The sequence below is a fragment of the Bidens hawaiensis genome, unplaced genomic scaffold, assembly GCF_021521415.1.
Source record: "Bidens hawaiensis isolate Kalapana, Puna unplaced genomic scaffold, B.hawaiensis_p1.1 tig00024437_1, whole genome shotgun sequence".
NCBI classification, from domain to species: Eukaryota; Viridiplantae; Streptophyta; class Magnoliopsida; order Asterales; family Asteraceae; genus Bidens; species Bidens hawaiensis.
The window spans coordinates 198,862-218,336 of record NW_027493854.1 but is presented as its reverse complement, the minus strand read 5'-3'; the positions used below and the strand labels follow the sequence as shown (position 1 = coordinate 218,336).

At 33.7% G+C, this 19,475-nt stretch overlaps 3 protein-coding genes across 3 annotated transcripts; 2 read left to right on the top strand and 1 right to left on the bottom strand.

Moving 5' to 3' along the window:
* Positions 1 to 5,618: 5,618 nt before the first annotated feature.
* LOC143569271 (cyclin-T1-3-like) lies at positions 5,619 to 8,900 on the bottom strand. Its single transcript, XM_077055231.1, has 6 exons — positions 8,686 to 8,900; positions 7,976 to 8,057; positions 7,589 to 7,717; positions 7,320 to 7,495; positions 7,085 to 7,236; positions 5,619 to 6,267 (listed from the first exon to the last, which is right to left on the bottom strand). Exons 1-6 carry the CDS (start codon positions 8,898 to 8,900, stop codon positions 5,663 to 5,665), a joined length of 1,359 nt encoding a protein of 452 aa, XP_076911346.1. The 3' UTR covers positions 5,619 to 5,662.
* Positions 8,901 to 14,212: 5,312 nt separating this feature from the next.
* On the top strand, positions 14,213 to 14,716 carry LOC143569274 (uncharacterized). The gene has a single exon (XM_077055235.1). It carries the CDS (start codon positions 14,213 to 14,215, stop codon positions 14,714 to 14,716), a length of 504 nt encoding a protein of 167 aa, XP_076911350.1.
* Positions 14,717 to 14,731: 15 nt separating this feature from the next.
* LOC143569273 (uncharacterized) lies at positions 14,732 to 15,328 on the top strand. Its single transcript, XM_077055234.1, has one exon. It carries the CDS (start codon positions 14,732 to 14,734, stop codon positions 15,326 to 15,328), a length of 597 nt encoding a protein of 198 aa, XP_076911349.1.
* Positions 15,329 to 19,475: the final 4,147 nt, after the last annotated feature.

Genomic DNA, 19,475 nt, shown 5'->3' with positions numbered 1-19,475 from the left:
CCCCCCATATATATATATATATATATATATATATATATATATATATATATATATATATATATATTACTTATTTACTCTATAAGACTTTAAGTTATATCAATTTCCGTTTCAAAATTTTTTATAAATGAGTTAAACGGGTTGTGTTAGGTTCGACTCTAGTTTGTGTGTATAGGTTGGATTCGAGTTGCACATTTAAACCTCCCAACCTGACATGATTGATACCTCTTGAATAAAGTTTCCAAATTTAGTTTGACACAACAATAAAATCACGAATGATCAACAATTAGGAGTCTATGCTAAAAACAAATTTTGCTTTTGGATTCCGACAATGAGAAAAGCTCTATTTGACTAGGTCATATGCCCATGGGACGTTGACACATCCCTTTGGCTATGGTCTATGAGTTTCATATATGTGCTAAAAAGCATTTGCAAAAGCAAAAGCCATGTGTGGATAAGTAAAGGTGACGTTCTCTTTTTCGAGTCAATTTGCGCGCAAAAAGGAGAATCATTTGCACACGTAAATGTCGAAATATAAAAGTTAAGATAACAAACGAATGCCACACACTTACATTGTATATATCAGCATATCATGTCATGTAGACCAAATGTCTTAATGAGCCAACGACAGCCCGACCATGTTATCTATTCTAGTTATTTGGGGAATCTAGACCCTTGTTTTCGCACCAATCATATCACTTTTCTAAGTTGTTTGTGTATGCAAGTACGTACGGTTGTGTGGTTGTTACCAAACTAACCTCACCACTGTTGTGCTCCTACAAAGTACTTGATCATCATGTTAACAATGTGCCCAAAAAAACCTGTTGGTTTGACAATGGTGCACTAAGATGGCTAGGGGGTGTTACCTTTTATTGTTTCATGACTCGACTCTTATACACATGTGTCAACATAGCCGGTTGCCTTTATTTTCTTCGTACAATGGGTTTAAGTGTAGAAAACTAACTGAAAATGGAACGGGTGAAACGGGTTAAAAGTCACCTACCATGTATTCAAATGCTTACAATGTCCAATCGTTTTATTTAAAAGTAACTATTGTATCGAAATAAAAGTAACTATTGTATCGTTCTATGTAATGTGCATAGTCATAATTAATACATTAACTGTTTACAAAATATGAAGAATATTAACACGACAGTTAAAGGTGACTTGTTTTAATCACATGAACCATTTTATACATAATATAAAATACTGACCCGAACCTATTTTGGACTAATACCAATGTATGTTCCTCAAATTTGCTCTTTAATGTGGTGAATCGGAAATGGGTTTATTCGAGTAAAACCACTTCAATTACCAATTTTGGTTAAAGAAGAACCGAAGAAGTTCAACTATAAACTATTTTGTCATTTTATGAAGTAGAAACCAAAGTTTAAATTTCTTAGATAAGACCAAATCTGTGAAGGGACCATTTCAGGGTTTTGATTCCCTGGGCCCAATATATTTGGCCCAGGTACTTTTTCTTTATTCACTTGGTCATTTGGTTGGTATGTTTGATGATTGTATTGACAAATTTTCATATTTTTCTTTCTTTTAATTTAGGTCTCCCCTGGTGGTCCACACATGTCCGTGAGAGATTAGAAACACAGCATATTTTATTGAAAATTGGGAAAGTCGATTAAATAGAAAATAGACAATGATTATAATTAGGGTTCAATCTCAAGGAGAAAAGACCAGAATGAAACTGGCTAGATAGATGAGAACTAGAAATTGTTGAATCAACTAATCCTCCAAAGCTGGTAATACCACTTAAGGGTGAATCCACCCAATGCCACTACCCCTTCTATTGAGGTTAGGCTTAAAAGGATCAAGAGACTTTGTGACAACAACTAAAATAAAATATTATTTAATCATGGAAATGCCATGTCAAGCGCACCTATCAAAATCGACGTTAGTAATAATAATTAATAATAAATAAAACTTGATATACGAGCCCCTTTTAGCAACTTGCTAATTTGCTTATTATTATTGTTTTAATTTGTATTGGCTTCAGAAATGCATTTCAATTATGGATATTGGCAATTTCCATTGGTCTGATTATATAATTGTGTCAAATACCAGGACAAATACATGTCAGGCAACCAGAACCACATATATCATTTAGTTTGTTAAAAATTATTCGTTAGGATTCCTGATTACATTTACTAATAGATAATAGATTATTCTATCTATCACCAAGGAAAAAATAAAATGGTTTAGGTAAGCAGTATGGATATGTATATTACCTAATAACATGCCCGTCTCATATCAAATAATACACGACAACATACTCAAATACCAGTTTCGTTCTAGATTCGGGTTTGCCCAGTATTCTTTTGTCGTCCCATTGTAGGAAGAAGACAAGTTGATCAAAGTTGTTTTACAGAAACAAAAACATACTACATATGAAATCGAGTTGTAAATGTTAAAACTCAGTAACCAACCAACTCATCTTTGTGATGGAGAGTTTCAAATTCTTGGTCCTCCAAAGTAACTATTTAATTTGATTGTCTAGCCTTGAACGGTCCTGCACATATGAACAAACCGTAAACTCATCGCATGTGGGGTCTCCTGCAATTAGGGCTGTGCAACAGTTCAGAACCGTCAAAGTGCGTTACCTTACGGTTCTCAGTTCTTGCATTAAACGTTTCTTGGTTTGGTGTCGGATAAACATACGGTTCAAGATGTGGAACCGAAGAACCGGCATATTAAAATTAAGAATAATTTTAATTCCTATTTTTTAATGAGGTTTGCATATACTGCATTTGTGATTCACGAGCCAAAAAACAACATCCACGAAGTTGAAACTTTAAAAAAGATGAATAGGGAATATTTGTTATTTAACAGGCTGATTTATTACATAAACATAAATTAAACTAATTAGTTTTACTTTTTCAAATATCATAGCTATACCTATTTCAACTGTCCCGAGCGAGTCTGCTTTCAGTACAAGCAGTCTGGTACTACCAGACTCATATAAAAGTTCGTTATCCCCCGACCCCCATCATTGTCGAGGCTTTAACTTGCATGTAGGATTGGATTCGAACAGAACTAGTAAACAAAGAGGAATTTGAACAATTCGACGAGTTCACAAAAGGTAAATATTACTTTGTTAACAATATACGTGTCTTTTATGAATTCTAACACTTGGATTTATTTAGATGTTTATGAGAAGATCGAAACGTTGAAAATCAAATGACGATTGAAGATTGTTATTTGAGCAATTCATTTGATAAGTATTCGAAATATTTAGATTTATTTTTATGGATTGAAACCTTTAATTTATGCTACTTTCAATTTAGATGGTTTGAATTTTGAATAGTGCTGCTTTTCGTCGGTTTGATTTGATTTAAATTTTTGATTGTTGCAATAACTTTGCGCAACTTTGATAACATAACCGACCAAACTGGTTATCACACATAACCAATTAGCGAGAACCAATTTTAACGGCTTTGAAACCAAACCGGTTTACTATAATAGGGTCCGGTCCTGAATCCTGATCCTGACGATTCCGAATCGTTGCATAGCCCTAGTTATGTTATCAACTAGGTTGTGCAAACTTTGCAAATTGCAACAATTATAATTAAAATCAATCAAACAAAAAGTAGTAGCATTCAAACTTCAAAGTTCAAACCATCCAAATTAAAAGTAGCATCAATCAAAAGTTTCAATACAAAAAAAAAATAATTAAAAAAATCATTCAAACAATTGTCAAATGTTCAAATAACAAAATCTTCAATCGTCATTCGATCTTCAACTTCTCGATCTTCTCATAAACATTTAAATATATGCAAGTGTTGGGAAATACAAAAAAAGATACGAATATGATTAACAAAATAATAAAATTTACCTTTCGTGAACTTATAGAATTGTTCAGATTCATCCTATTCGTTTATTGGTTTTCTCTCGGTTCAAATCCAATCCCGCGTGCAAGTTAAAGCCACAACAATGATGGGGGATAACGAACTTTTATATGAGTCTACTACCAGACCACCCAAACTGAAAGCTGACTCGGAAGCGACGGTTGAACCAATGATAGCTAATTAGCCATGATATCTGAAAAAGTAAAACTAATTAGTTAAATTAGTAAATCAATTTATAAAATAACATATATTCCTTTTCATCTTGTTTAAAGTTTCAACTTCACAGCTGTTGGTTTTTGGCTCGTGAATCACAAATGCAGTATACGAAAAGATCATTAAAAAAATAGAAATTAAAACTATTCCTAATTTTAATATTCCGGTTCATGCAAAAACTGAGAACCACAAACCGCAAGGTAACACACTTTGACATTTCTGATACACCGGTTCGGTTCTAAATCTAACGGTTCCAAATCGTTTCTTGCTCACCCCTCTTCGGCATGAGATAAGTTAGTTGCTCTATGAGAGTGATAATTAAAGAGGAAGAGAGTAGAAGCGTAAGTGAAAGAGCTGAGTTCGGAACAAATGTACCTTGGATGCCTAGGGAAGCTTTCCACTCAAACCAAGCATGGCGGACACATGCCTTTGGTATCTGGCGCACGCTACTCATGAAACCGGTACTGTTCACGTCCCATCCAGAGATGTTGACCATTTAAGCTTTTTTGATAAGCCTGCCCACATCATCATTGATCAATCCATAAAGTATCTTATATGGTTGATTTAGAAACTAGTAACTACATAATGAGTTGTGGTTTTATTGACTCAATTAACAATCTTTAAGATCTTCTATTCAAAAGTCAAATCACTTATTACGGTAGCAGGTTGGCCTATATCAGTGTTAAGACTATATAGTATATAGATCACTCTCCATCTGCCTTTTGACTTGATTGAAGTGTTATCGGCTTTTGACTTGGAACCATTTCGTCTACAATGACTAACTCCTCAGTTACAAAATGCATCTTTACCATTTCAATTTTTACTTTTATCTTTTCCTTTTCTTGCATAACCTTTACATATTCCATATTTACGCTCTGGCCCTCACCCGGCGTGTTCCGAGTTGGACCTGACACTTTGAGTCTGTTTGAACCGCTTTCACTTGAAACACTGGTTTAGTGTTTACCAAACTGAATGGTCAGGCCATATTTCCAAAAACAAAATTTATTTACTACTTTAAATCTATTTATATTTTATATTATTCACGAAGTTATCCAGCTTTTTAGTTCAAAGTCAAGTCCGACTATGAAAACATTGGTTGGCACATCCCATTGGCTTTGGTCTGTAGTAAAAGACAAAGCATTTGAAAAATAACACAAAAAACAAAGGCCTTGAGTGGATAAGAAAAAGTGACAGGAGTCAATTTGTAAATGAAAAGAAGACTCACGTTGTATGCATCAAAACATATCATATCATATAGACCAAATGTTCATGAACCAAAGACAAATCGACCGTGTTGTCTAATCTAGTTATTTAGTGAATCTAGACTCTAGTTTTCATCCCAATCAAATCACTTTCCAAGTTGTTTATGCATATACGTGGTTCATGCGTATCCACGCTTCAACTGAAAAAGACAGATGAGCAAAATGATCGAAGATGATTATCTTGGCCATGACTAATAGATATCAATCAAGTTGAATTACTAACATAAATCGTTAGATATACACCTGAAGAATGATTATACAGCTATTAAATGTTTTGACTAATGTTTTCATACTTACAAAATAATAGATTTACCATTGTAGTAGCAAACTTCAAACCTTCATTTGCTTCCGGGGATATGCAGATTGTAGCACTATGCCATTCTCCAACTCTCTTTCTATCCAATCTTCTCCGTCATCCTTAACTTCTTCACGCGCTCTTTTCATGGTTTTAATTAAACTCCTGTTTTTAATCTTTTCTCTTATCTTATTAACATCTACTCCCGTGCAATTTCCAACTATACCCTTAACTGAATTAGTTGTCTTGCAACTTGAGCTCAGATCCGACTTATTAAGTGTAACTGGATCTACTCCCACGCAATTTCCAACTATACCCTTAACTAAATTAGTTGTCTTGCAACTTGAGCTCAGATCCGACTTATTAAGTGTAACCGGTTCGCCTATATCCCCATCCTCCACAACACTAACCCCACTGCCCGTTTCACTCATTTGACCATTTGTTGTTTCTCGGGAAGTATCTTTGACTTTTTCGAAAACCTCTTTCTTCACACTATTAGGCGTTGTAGTGGTTGCTTTTCTGATTGGAGGTTCAGTTACTTTCGCATCCTTCAATGTTTGACTTTGACTATGACAATGACTTTGACTTTGGACTTGACTTGGACTGTGTTGCCACAAACTCATCATCTGTTGAACGACATCTGAACCACCAAATAATAAGTAAAGTCAATTACACGCAACACAGAAAGAGCTAGGGGTGTGCATGAAACCAAAATAACCAAACCGTTAACAAAATAACCTAACCCTATAAACACCCAATGGTTCGATTTTTCTTTTAAAAAGTTGATTTTTGGGTTCGGTAGCCCAAATAAACAAATGTAACTGAAAATACCGATTTTAAGTAATTTATAAAATAATAATAATAAATGGTGTGGCCCGAATAATTTAGGCCAAAATGTATAATGATTAATTAGGGGTGTGCATCGGCCTTGTGCTAAACCAAAATTTAGTTTTTATGAAACTTCTGAGCTTTTACAAAATCAAAACCGAACCAAAACTTCAGTTTACAAAAGCATAAAACCAAACCGTTGATCTTTGTTTGGATTTGATTTTATCGGTTCATTTTTTTTTGTTTCAGATCGTTTTGTCGGTTTTAATTGTACACAAAACCAATACCAAAACAAGAGTTCAGATTTACAAAAACATCAAACCAAACCATCGGTCTTTGTTTTAGAGATTTTTTGGTTCAGCTATTTGCTTTCAGGTCGGTTTTTTCGGTTTCATGCACACCAAATCAAGTAATTATAAACTAACAAAAAATTTAAGCGTTGTCTTTTTTTCATCCCAAAATTTTTCATGCACACCGAAAAAACCGAACCGACTATAAAATTTCTTATAAACCGATACCAAACGGTCGTAAAAAGCCCAAGAACCAAATTTTCGGCTCTTTTTTTTAGCACAAAACCGATTCAAAGCAACCCATGCACCCGTAGCAAAAACAAAATTTTCAAAATATACCTTCTAACTGCTTAGGTGAAACATCAAACTCCATCCACCAAGCCTTCCCTTTTGATGTTGGCAATTTTACCTTCATAATCTTTGTAGCAAGAACCAGAGAACCCGCAGCAATATAATGAGGCTTGTGTTGCAAGCACAACGAGGTACGAAGCCTATAGATATATTGCATCAAAATTAATGTATATAGTTAAAAAATATCTACTTTCAAAGGCATAACTGTGAATAACATACATACCAGTCATTCACGAAATTCCAAGCGACTTTTACAAGATCTTTGTGAGTGATATCCAATCTTTTAAGGGCAGCAATGAGTGGCTTGTATGGATGTTCTATGTTCATATCAAAAGCAAGAACATGTAACAGAAGTCGTTCCCCGATTAAGATAAGTTCCTTCTGTTTATCATATATCTCCTACATTGATTGATATATGACCTGATGAGATATAAAAAAACTGACATTGAAAACATGTGTTCAAGATGAAAATAAGGGATGTGTTACACACACCCGAATTCTCCTTGAAGCTGACGGGTCCCCCTTGTGTATTAACTTATACGCCACCACAACAAGTTCATTTAACCATCGGGGTGTTTCTTCAGCTTTGCAAGCAAGAAACATGCATACAGTTGCCATCGTCTGCAAGAAGCAATCACCATTTTGTGAATTCACTGAAGATCAAAAAAAATTGTATTTTTTCCAGAGGCAAACTTATAAACACAACAAAAGTGAAAAGATTTATGTATGGTGTTTGTGCCATTCAAAGTACCAACTATTACTATGGACAACATTTCAACAATTAGATTGTTTGCATCTGCGATATGACACCAAAAACCTAACATGGCAGCATATATAAAGCGTAAAATATGCGGAACACAAAAAGAACAAAACATTTACCTGCCAATCATTCTTTGCATGGGACTGGCGCATGTAAAACCGGTGGCAAAACATAATTGCTGTTGCAATGGTTAACTGAGGTCTGAAATATAAAACAATAACCAATTGCCATTTTAGCACACACTAATATGACTATTCTCTTAAGATGAAAAATAATAAAAACAAATGCAAAATCTGAATAAGGCTATCATAACACTAGTAAGTTAATTAAGTTACAACATCAGATGTTTCAAAGAAATTGAATGCAAATAAGGCGATCTTAACACTAGTAACTAACACGAAAGCTTCATGCTAGCACTCTTACTATCAGTATATCTAATCTTCTTTTAGATCCATCAAGAATGCTTTGTACCCAACTTTTCTCTTGCATTTTACAAATAGGCTGTTTTCTCTTGATGAATCAATAATTACATTAAATTTGAGAACTCACATGCTAACTCAACTTACAGAATAGATTAAACCCTACAAAACTACCACCACCTCCAACTACTCCACATGACACATAATAAACTCATCATAATCAACAACTAAGAAAATACCTCACGCAACTATCGCCAACTTATAGATAAAAATAATTCAACATTACTAGAACTGGATGAAACTAATAAAATCATAAAACTAGCAGTACTGAGCAAACCCTTGTCCAAATATCATCAAGAAACTCTCCTATATAAGCTATATTATAAAATATAAAATCTTTTCACACTTACACTTTAAGCTCCATGCCAAGCTCTTGCAAGAAAGAGCAGTAAATCTTTCTCAGATGTTCTTCCTGCTTGTAATCAATGCCATCATACCTTGAAGGACTGCAAGATTCAATCTCTTTTCTACTAAAATACCACTTGTGACCAACAACTTGAGATGCTTCAACTTCATCCCCTGCAATTTCCCTTTGCGAGACATCGCATTGCATTTTAACCGCCATGTTTATAGCGACTCACACACGAAAAATTATAACTTTATCTTATATTCTGCAATAAAAAATGTGTATCAAATTAACCTATCTTGTAAACATTTAAAAGAAACATGTAAATCATTAAATCATGTCAATGTCACAGTCAATACCCTATTTAGCCAATTTCCTCAAAATATCATCTAGGTTAACCACAAATTGTTTACACTAATTTACCAAAATAACAATACATAAACATTATACATCCAGAATATGTTTACAATAAAATCACACCAAACTCATAAAATGAATATTACAAACCGATCTTCAACCTTCAAACATAAAAAATTAATGCTTCCAGTCAAAAAAATTTATCTTATATTCTGCAAAAAGGAATGTGTATCATATTAGCCTATCTTGCTATTTTATTGTAACTAAATTTAAAAACAGAAATCCCTACTTGTAAACACTTACGATTTCAAAAAAAAAAAACAAAAAAAAACAAAAACAAATAAATAAATCATTAAATGATGCAAATGTCACAATCTTCTTAGCCAATTTTCCCTAAATATCTTCTAGATCAAAGACAAACTCTATACATCCAGGTATAACCACTAGATCCATAATATTATTAACAATAACAAAATCATAAAAACTCATAAAAACAATATTACAAACTAATCATCAACGAATTCGATACACTAACACATTAAAGTTCGTGTAAACACATAAATTGCATCAAAACGTACGGAAAAAAACATAAAGAAAGATGTAATTGTGAACGAAACTTACATTAAGTCAAGAATTGAAGTTGCTAATGTTGAATATTGGTGGTAATTGAAGAATGAGAAGCAACGGCAGCGTCCGTACAAGGATCTTGAAGCATAAAAGTAAACCCTAGTTTTGGTTTCTGTTAAGAGAAGAAGGAAGCTTCTGAGTTTGACTAAACCATATTTAAAACAGATTTACATTATTGGTCCTTAGATATATTATTATTATTATTATTTTAGACAATTTGTCCTAATTAATTACTTACCTGTTGGTAATAATAATCTAGTTTTATAAGCATTAAATTTAACTCGCCTTTTTTTAAAAGAGCGCATATTTTTTATTTGTCCTAATTAATTACGTACTAATCCTATTTTTTCACTCTGTTTTCTTAATAATAATACATCATATAAATCAAACGAGACATGATTACTAAAAGAAGTTTCATTAATCGGACAACATATACCATACATAATCTATAACGAAAACTTTGCAATATTTTGTTGCATTTGTATTCTTGTATGTGTGATTGTAGATAGTGGAATTGTTATGAGATCCTTAATGACATTGGTTACTTTAAAAACATTAACTTTGATAAAAGGGCTTGCACATTCAATTTTGAGACAACGCGCATTGAAAAAGTCAAAATCCTACTAAAACTTTACTTATTTTTAGTTTTTATCAAAAACTGATTGTTGTACTGTGGTAAATATACATGAAATTTGTTTTAAAAGAATCATATAAAACATGAGTCGCAACCAAAACTAGATTTTTTATGATTAGTTTAGTTTTCTTTTGCTCTTAATACATGTTATGTCTACCTGGACACGATAAAAAAAATTAACATGCTAAAAATCTAGATAACTAGAGTATTAACGTTTTGAACTAGAGTGAGTAATTATATTATAAAATGTTTAATATTTTAATAATAATTACTCTAGTTCAGAAGCTATAGAGTAATAATAATTACTTTAATGTTAACATAATTACTCCAGTTATTTGTACACTTTAATATTAACATAATTACTCTAGTTATTCATTACAAAATATTCATAACTTCACTTTGAAAGCATAACTTAAATATCAAACATCATGACAGATCTTCAGATGTCAGCGTCTTCAGTTCTTGTCATGTGTCTCCCTCAGGCTAGCTGTTTCAGTCTATTTACCTGCGTGCATACTAAAAGTCAACTACGCTGAGTGAGTTCTAGTTAATCAGGTAACATACAATACGTTCACATACGCACCCGAAGATACATATTATATAATTAACCTGATTATCTTTCTTTCATACATACGTAATTATATAACTTCTTTCTTTCATACTTTACATACTTATACGTTTTAAAGAGCATTACGCCCTACTGCCTCGAGTACTATTAGATCTCGGTCCCCTTTTCTGTCTCGGATATTAGTAAGGTCCGGTCTCTTCTTCCTCGAGTATTATTAGGGCTCGGTCCCTTTCTGCCTCGGATATTAGTAAGGTTCGGTCCCTCTTTCTGTACCTTACCTTTCTTTTATATTTATTTATAACTTTCATACATGGCATACAAATATCATCCATACATCATATATAAACAATCACGTCTTCAAACTATCACTTAGCAGTACATGCAATATCCGAAGATCGTTCACTCACCGTCAAGCATTCATTCATACATAAATCATATAAGACATACACTTACCACATAAGATAGGTGTATTAACTAATCACATCGAGTATGCACGCTGCCCCGAAAAATAACAAGGAAATGGGTTAGAAACTCACTTGGGTCCGATTCCTTTCAGAGTTAATGGTAACTCATTTTTTTAATTGGGCGCGGCTAATTGTATAACATTTACATGTATCAATTAACTAGCCATATCCATATCATATTTCTAGGTTGTTGTAGTCCCTAGCTACGGGGTCCGGGATCAGCGCCCCTGGAAGCGGGATTCTAAGAGCAGCAGCCCCTAACGAGGTCCAAGGGGCAGAGCCCCTGGCTGGGGTTAATGAAAATTTTTATTTTCATTAATAAGTCTTTACTAAAACCTCATAAGAAAACTGAAGTTCAATTATTTAATCTAATAAAATCTTCATTATAAACGTTACCTTTCATTTATTAATTATGTACTTATCTTTAGTCCATGTATATCGTTTACGTACGTATATGCTGTCTATCTTTCGTTTATTTAAAAAAATCACTTTAAGTCCGTATAAGTTAGTCTGGCGTATATGTCCTTCCCCGTATAAGTCCTTTTAGCGTGTAAGTCTTCTCAGCGTATAAGTCATACATATACGTTTATATACACACACACACATTACAAGCATACATATACGTTGCATGCATACATATACGTTCATATAATTACACGGTGCACATATACGTTTATATACACACACACACACATTACAAGCATACATATACGTTGCATGCATACATATACATTTATATATACATATACGGCCGTGTAAACTTAAACGTTAATAATACTTATACAGTCGTGTAAACTTATATGCTAATAATACTTATACAGCCTATTCTCAGTTCAGCTTCCTTTTTACGCGTTTTTAAGGTTTTTCTTCGATTTCGGCGCCGTCAGCCGCCGTTAACCACCATGGTTGATCTCGGTTTGATCGTTTATGGCCTAGGGTAGCTTCGGGGTGTCCATATCTGAGCTAAGGTCGTCTTTAAGCTCGTTTTTGGTTGATTAAACACCCGAATAAAGCTAGATCTAGATCCAAACAGCTCGTACGGCATCACGGGGCTGTGGTGTCGGGTTCTACTATGTTGGTACAGCTGAGATAATTCTTACCTTTGGTTGGTCTTGGATCGTTGAATATAGTAGATTGGAGAGTGTTTGGCTTAAGTGTGTGTTTTTGAAGGTGTATGTTATGGTGTAGAGATAGATGGAAATGGAAAGGATTATGGTTTAAGGGGTATTTATACGTCTTAAGCCCATGGACCTTAGGCTCATATTTCCTTTTTGGTCCATAATTAATTCCATCTATTTAGGCTGCTTAACCTTATATCTTAATTATTATTTTATTATTCCTAGAGGTGGCAAATGGGTTGAGTTGAGTTGGGTCGAAACGGGTCATGGGTCGAGATGGGTAGTTCAAACGGGTTAGGGTCGAAACGGGTCACTTAAAAAAAGGGTTGCTTTGGTTCGGGTCGGAACGGGTTAGGATCAATAGTTTCGGGTTAGAACGGGTCAAAGTCGGAACAGGTCAAAACGGGTTTCGGGTCAGTTTTTTTTGGACCAACGAATCAGCGCGTTTTCAACATGTTACAGCTCATTTTAATAGCAAAAGCTCGTTTAAGTGATTTTTTCAGTTCGTTTCAGCACTTAACAGCCTATTTAAACGACTTTTCAGTTCGTTTCAACACCTAACAGCTCGCTTAAGCAATTTTTCAGTTTGTTTCAGCACCTAATAGCTCATTTAAGAGATTTTTCAGTTCGTTTCAGCACCTAACAGTTCATTTAAGCTATTTTTCAGTTTGTTTCATCACTTAACTGCTCGTTTAAGTGATTTTTCTGTTCATTTCAGCACTTAACAGCTCGTTTAAGTGAGTTTTCAGTTTGTTTCAGCACTTCATAGCTCGCTTAAGCGATTTTTCAGTTCATTTTAGTACTTAACAGCTTGTTTCAGCATGTTTTGACCAATTTTGCAGCAATTCAGCAATAAAAATCAGCAATTATGCTCGTTTTTTCCCATTTCAGCAAGTTACATAACCAATACTTCAAACAAGGTAAACATGATGACATTTCCTAACCAAAACATTATTAGAATTCATTATTTTCAGTTCGTTTCAACATCTACTCATCCAAAATCTTTATTATTCAGTTTGAATTTATTGTTTTTGCCATGAATTTATTATTTGAACTTATTTACTTGGTTTGTTCTTGATTATTGTGGGATAAACATTCTAGACCGCCTAGGCTTATGATGAACTTGTATTGACATTTAACTTTGGTTTGGATTTTGTTTTCGTTTATGGAATTATAATTAAGTAATCAGTTTATTTTTATTCATTCGATGCGTGTGTGTACTTATAATTGATTGATGCGTTTTTATTGTTTCACAATTTCTTTGGTGATTGTATGTCATATAATAAGATTCTGTTAGGTCATCTACTGTATGTTTTTGACTAGTTTGTGGTTGATATGCATTAAAACAATACAAACAATATTAATTAATCAGTTATATCTAAGTGTGTTGCTAATCTAAATAGTTGTAAGGTGATAGATTATATGATAAGGTCAAAGGGAGAAGTTGTGTTGAATGTCGCTTCAAGCGGTATAGCTTCTTTGCTTTTGGAGGGTGGAAGAACCACACATTCGAGATTTTTAATACCTATTAATTTGACCGAAGATTCCATTTGTCCGGTAATATTACAAGCCAGTTTATGTTATTTTTTATATTAATGATTTTTTTATTATATATGGCTTTATTTGTTATTCCAATATCAATTTACCTTTAAATATCTTACTTTGTTTATGTTTTTTTATTCTTTCATAAAATAGGTTAAGGAAACACCGACGTATATGAGTTATTGAAAAAGACAAGCTTAATAATTTGGGATGAGGCACCCATGATTCATAAGCATGCTTTCGAAGCGTTGGACATGACTTTAAACGATGTTATGAATGGTGATTCTGGTAATACTTCCGAAGCACTTTTTGAAGATAAGGTTGTTGTTTTTGGTGGTGATTTTCGGCAAATCTTGCCCGTTGTAACCAACGATACAAGAAGTGAATGTGTCAATGTTTGTATAAATTCTTCTTATATCTGGTCAAAATGTAAAGTTCTTAAACTAACTAAGAACATCAAGCATACAGTTGGATGTCGATCTACAGATGTTGAAAACATCAGAGAGTTTGCTGATTGGCTGTTAGACATAGGTCAAGGAAACGTTGGTGGTCCAAATGACGGACAGTCTGTTATTGATATTCCAGACGATCTTTTGATTTTGAACTCAGTTGATCCGATGGGTGATTTAATAAGCTTTGTATATCCTAATATATTAGATAGATTCAACGAACTTACTTACTTTCAGGATCGAGCACTGTTGGCACCTTTGAATGAGGTTGTTTAAGAAATTAATGAACGTATGTTAGCCATATTTCCTGGTGAAGAAGTCGAGTGTCTAAGTTCCGACAATTTAGCTGAATGTAAAGACGTTTCAGAGGATTTTGATCCACAGTTGTACTCTCCTGATTTGTTAAATGGTTTAAAGATTTCAGGAATGCCTAACCATAGATTGGTCCTCAAAGTTGGTGTTCCCATCATGCTATTAAGGAATATTAATCATAAAAAGGGTTTGTGCAATGGAACGTGCCTTCAAGTCGTTAGTCTCGGTAGGCGTGTAATTGAAGCTAAAGTTGTCTCTGGTACGAATATAGGATACCGGACTCTAATTAGTCGAGTAAGCCTTACACCAACTGATAAGAAACTACCGTTCAGATTAAAAAGAAGACAGTTTCCTATCTCAGTATGTTTTGCCATGACAATCAACAAGAGTCAAGGTCAATCTTTGTCAAGAGTTGGATTGTATCTTAAAGATCCAGTATTTTCCCATGGTCAGCTTTATGTGGCTTTGTCAAGAGTGAAGAGTCGAGATAAGTTAGTGATACTTGACAAAGAATCAAAGCTTACAAATAAAACAACAAATGTTGTTTACAAAGAGATTTTTGAAAACATAGAATGATAAATAGTAAATTTGTCATCTATTTGAAATTGTTCTATTCTACACTTATGGTTATCATGTGACTTTTTTTGTTCTATACTTTTTTTATTTAGTTCTAAAACGTTTTGTATTTGTGTTTGTTGTTATATCTTATAAATTGTTATTAAGTTATAAATAATTATTTAATGTTAATATATACAAAAAAAAAAACCGGATCCAAATGTTTAATAAGAAGCAATTGTTTATATGAGTATTTCAATTTTTAGTTAAAGTATTTAAAATAGTAGATATAATATCTAATAAAATATTACAAATATAGGGTAACTATACATGATATACTCATTAGATAGATATAATCATTTAGATCTTTGGAAAACTAAACCGTCACTTTGTTTATATATTTTATAATTATCAATTTAATTCATCATCGTCATCTTCTTCTTCTTTTACACTTTAAAGGTTTTCATAACAAAATTAATATAAAAAAAATGTCTACCATTGTCAATTGGAAGTTTTCTACGGTTTTTCGTAAGTATGAATTCCTGTTTAGCGATTTCCTCATGATACACAAAGATAATATTGAATCTGTGATGATATTTAATAACCTCCTTAAACATCAGATTCATGAGATTGGTGTTCGAAAACTTTCTCCATGTATAGAGGAAACCAATCTCATTAATCTTTTACATCATTACCTTGATGATCTTCACCAAGATGTTTTACCGTTTGAACAAGTTAGGGATTGGTTTGTTTATCCTAATCAAAACAAAGTTACTATCAAGTTTGAGAATGACAAGTATAAAAATTTGAATTCTAAACAACTATTGTCATGTGATGATTTGTTCCTTTTGAGAGAGCTAGATATGTTGAAGTTATCTAATCATAGAAAAGAAATTGCACATCTTGAGTTGGAAAGGGAGGTTGGTTTGAAGGTTAAATGGTTAGCCGAATGTGCAAACTATGAAAGTGATTATGATGGCTATCCGGAAAGTTTGTTGTCCGATGACGAAGGATAAGGTAATATATTAATGTTTTAGATATTGTTTATATATTTAATAAAACATGTATATTGTCAACATCTTTTTAGACCAACTAATAACTATATTTATGAACTTTAGATTTTTAGGTTGTACATAACAATTTTGTAATGCTTAGATGTTAGTAATTATTAAACATGTTGTTATGTTAAGTTTAATTTAATTGAATATTGTGTTGTTTTTATAACTTTTCAGGTTATTAAGAAATGAGAGTTTATGTTGGTATAACTTTTGAAGACTTTGATGATGTTTTAAAATCAAAGAACATGGTTAGTGTGTTTGTTAATGTCTTTTGGTTGTTTTGTTTCATTTAACTTGTACTTTTGAAGTTTGAAGGTTAAGATAATGTAATTTTATAATACTTTTGTAACAAATATTAACAAGTAGTATGTTAACCTAAATCTATGTTTAAATAGATTTTTTTGTAGTGACATGTTATTCCACCCGTGTGTCACGCGGATCAAGAACCTAGTAAATCATTAAGTTGTTTTCAAACTAAATCCTAAACACGACTTTAATGTGTTCCGTTTTGTGGTAGGGTAATACTCTGCCAGCGTCCACACTCCATTTCCTTAACAACCGACATCAACATGACTTTTCATGGCCTATTCTTTCTTCTGCATTTTTGGGTCAGTGTCTTTCATCACGTGTTTTGCTCTGGTCCAAGTAACTATTGTGTAGCCCACCACCAATCTACCTCCTCAGTATTCGTTTTCTTTATAGTTCACACCTCAAATCCACTAGTTGATTCAATTATTGTTACAAAAGGTAACATGTAATTTTCTTACGCCTAAATTATTGAAGTAGCTTTAGGCATACTCAATTGTTATTTATTTATATGGTATGGTTAGTATAATTTTCCCATAGTAGTTTCTTGTCTTTTGAATCTTTAAAATTTAAATACGAACTAATTACAAACAATATTAAATAAAAGCTGACTCAAAAGTATTAATAGTGTCAGAAATAATTGCATAATTTATACATAATTTAAACTACATCAAATATCGTGCAATATGTTTCATCATTGCATCACTTTCCAATTTCTTGAAGCTTAGGGGCGACGGGGTTGTCCGTGATGCCCCCATCACTCGTTATCCACCATGGAACACCGCTGTCGCCCCCCCCCCCCATCATGCGTGTAGGGGTCCGGTCGTAATGGCCATCACGTGATGAATACCAAAAAAATTGACCGTTGGGGAGGGGGTGACCGTTGGGGAGGTGGATAAAAAAATAAAATTAAACAATATAAATAAACAATCATTTCAATCAAACTCAAAATCAAATCCAACTCAAAACACTCTCAATTTTCTACTACAAAAACCTATTTCTTCACCACTTCAATTCAAAAACTATGGAATTTCCGAGTAACTCGTTTCCGCTAGACACCGATAGCTCTTCGTGTTCGGACGATGACATTGTTGAATGGTTCCCATTGTTATATAACGAACTTGAAGGCTCGAGCCGTCCAAAGAAAAAAATGGTGGATCGTGATCGTATACATGCCCATGAAGTGCTAATGAACGACTATTTTGTGGAGGAGCCGAAATACAATGACGAGACGTTTATGGATCGGTTTCGTTTGCCGAAATTTTTATTTTAAAGATTGTAGCCGACGTCGAAGCAAACGAAGAATGGTTTCAAGAATCTTACGACGTGAGGGGCAAACGAAGTTTTACGCCGCTTCGAAAATGCACATCCGCTATTCGCCAATTAGCGACAGGTAACCCACCCGACTAATTCGATGAATACTTACAAATGTCTCAGAGTACTTCACGTGAATATCTCCAATTCTTTTGTAACGCGATTATTAAATTGTATGACAAAGAGTTTCTGTGAAAACCAACAAGACACGACATTACACGTCTTTACGCTGCGCATGAGGCTAGATGGCATTTTCCAGGGATGCTCAATAGCATCGATTGTACACATATCGAATGGAGGAATTGTCCACGTGAGTTTCGAGGGGCGTATGTTATGGATGATAACAAACGACCGACCATCTCACTTGAAGTGGTTGCGTCAAATGATTTATGGATTTGTTATTCTTATTTTGGTGTTCCTAGCTCAAACAACGACATCACTGTTTTATACACATCACCGTTGTTTCAAAGCGTAACAGATGGTTCCGAACCTTTCTGTTCGTATTTTGTCAATGGGAGATATTGCGGATGTGGCTACTATCTTGTCGATGATATCTACCCGCAATGGTCTGTTTTTGTGAAAGCCTTTTCGTTTCCTATCGAGACCAATGAAAAGGCGTTCAAGAAGTTGTAAGAATCGGCAAGAAAAGATGTCGAGAGAGCTTTCGGTGTCTTAAAGGGTAGATGGTGCATACTTAGTTGACCGGTTCGTGTAATGAAAAAACCCACGATCTCTAGCTTAGTATATGCATGCATCATATTACACAATATGTTAATAAAAAAAGATGGACGTGCAATTTCTCCAGATTGGGTGTCGGATCCTGCTACTCAAGTTCCCGTTCCCGAGAATGTACAATTAGACTTGCGGGATGAAGATATTCACCATAGGTTGAGATATGATCTAGTTGAAGTTGTAGGTTCTTTAGGTTTAGAATTTTCGGATTCAGACGGGAAGTAGATTGTTTAGTGTAACTTTTATTTTTTAATTATAATTTTTAAGTTATAATATGTTCTAGTAAAATATTGTTTTTAATTTTTAAGTTGTAAAAAAAACAATAAAAAATAAATAAAAACCAAACCATCACACCACCACCCATACTAAATTCCATCACTAGTTATGAAAATCGGTGAGGTGAGGTGGCACACCCCAATTGAGTGTTGCAACTTATGGGTTTTGGACCACCGTACCCCCCTTAACTCCTTCATAAGAGATTTCAATAGATGTAGAAGATTCAATATGCTTATATATATGCTTGAAGATCATCTCCTATGTTATGATCATTTTGGAAAAAGTAGGGCCCGGAAGATTCTGAAGACCTCAGAGTGAAAAGTAGCCACACCACAGCTTAATTCTACATTTCATCGCAGAACACCTCCAGCTCTCATAGACATGACGTAAAGAGCCTTATAAAAAACTATCGTATATAAACTATGATTTTGTTTGACCATCGTGCTTCAAAATTCAGAGTCTCCTTTATTTAGAACTCGATT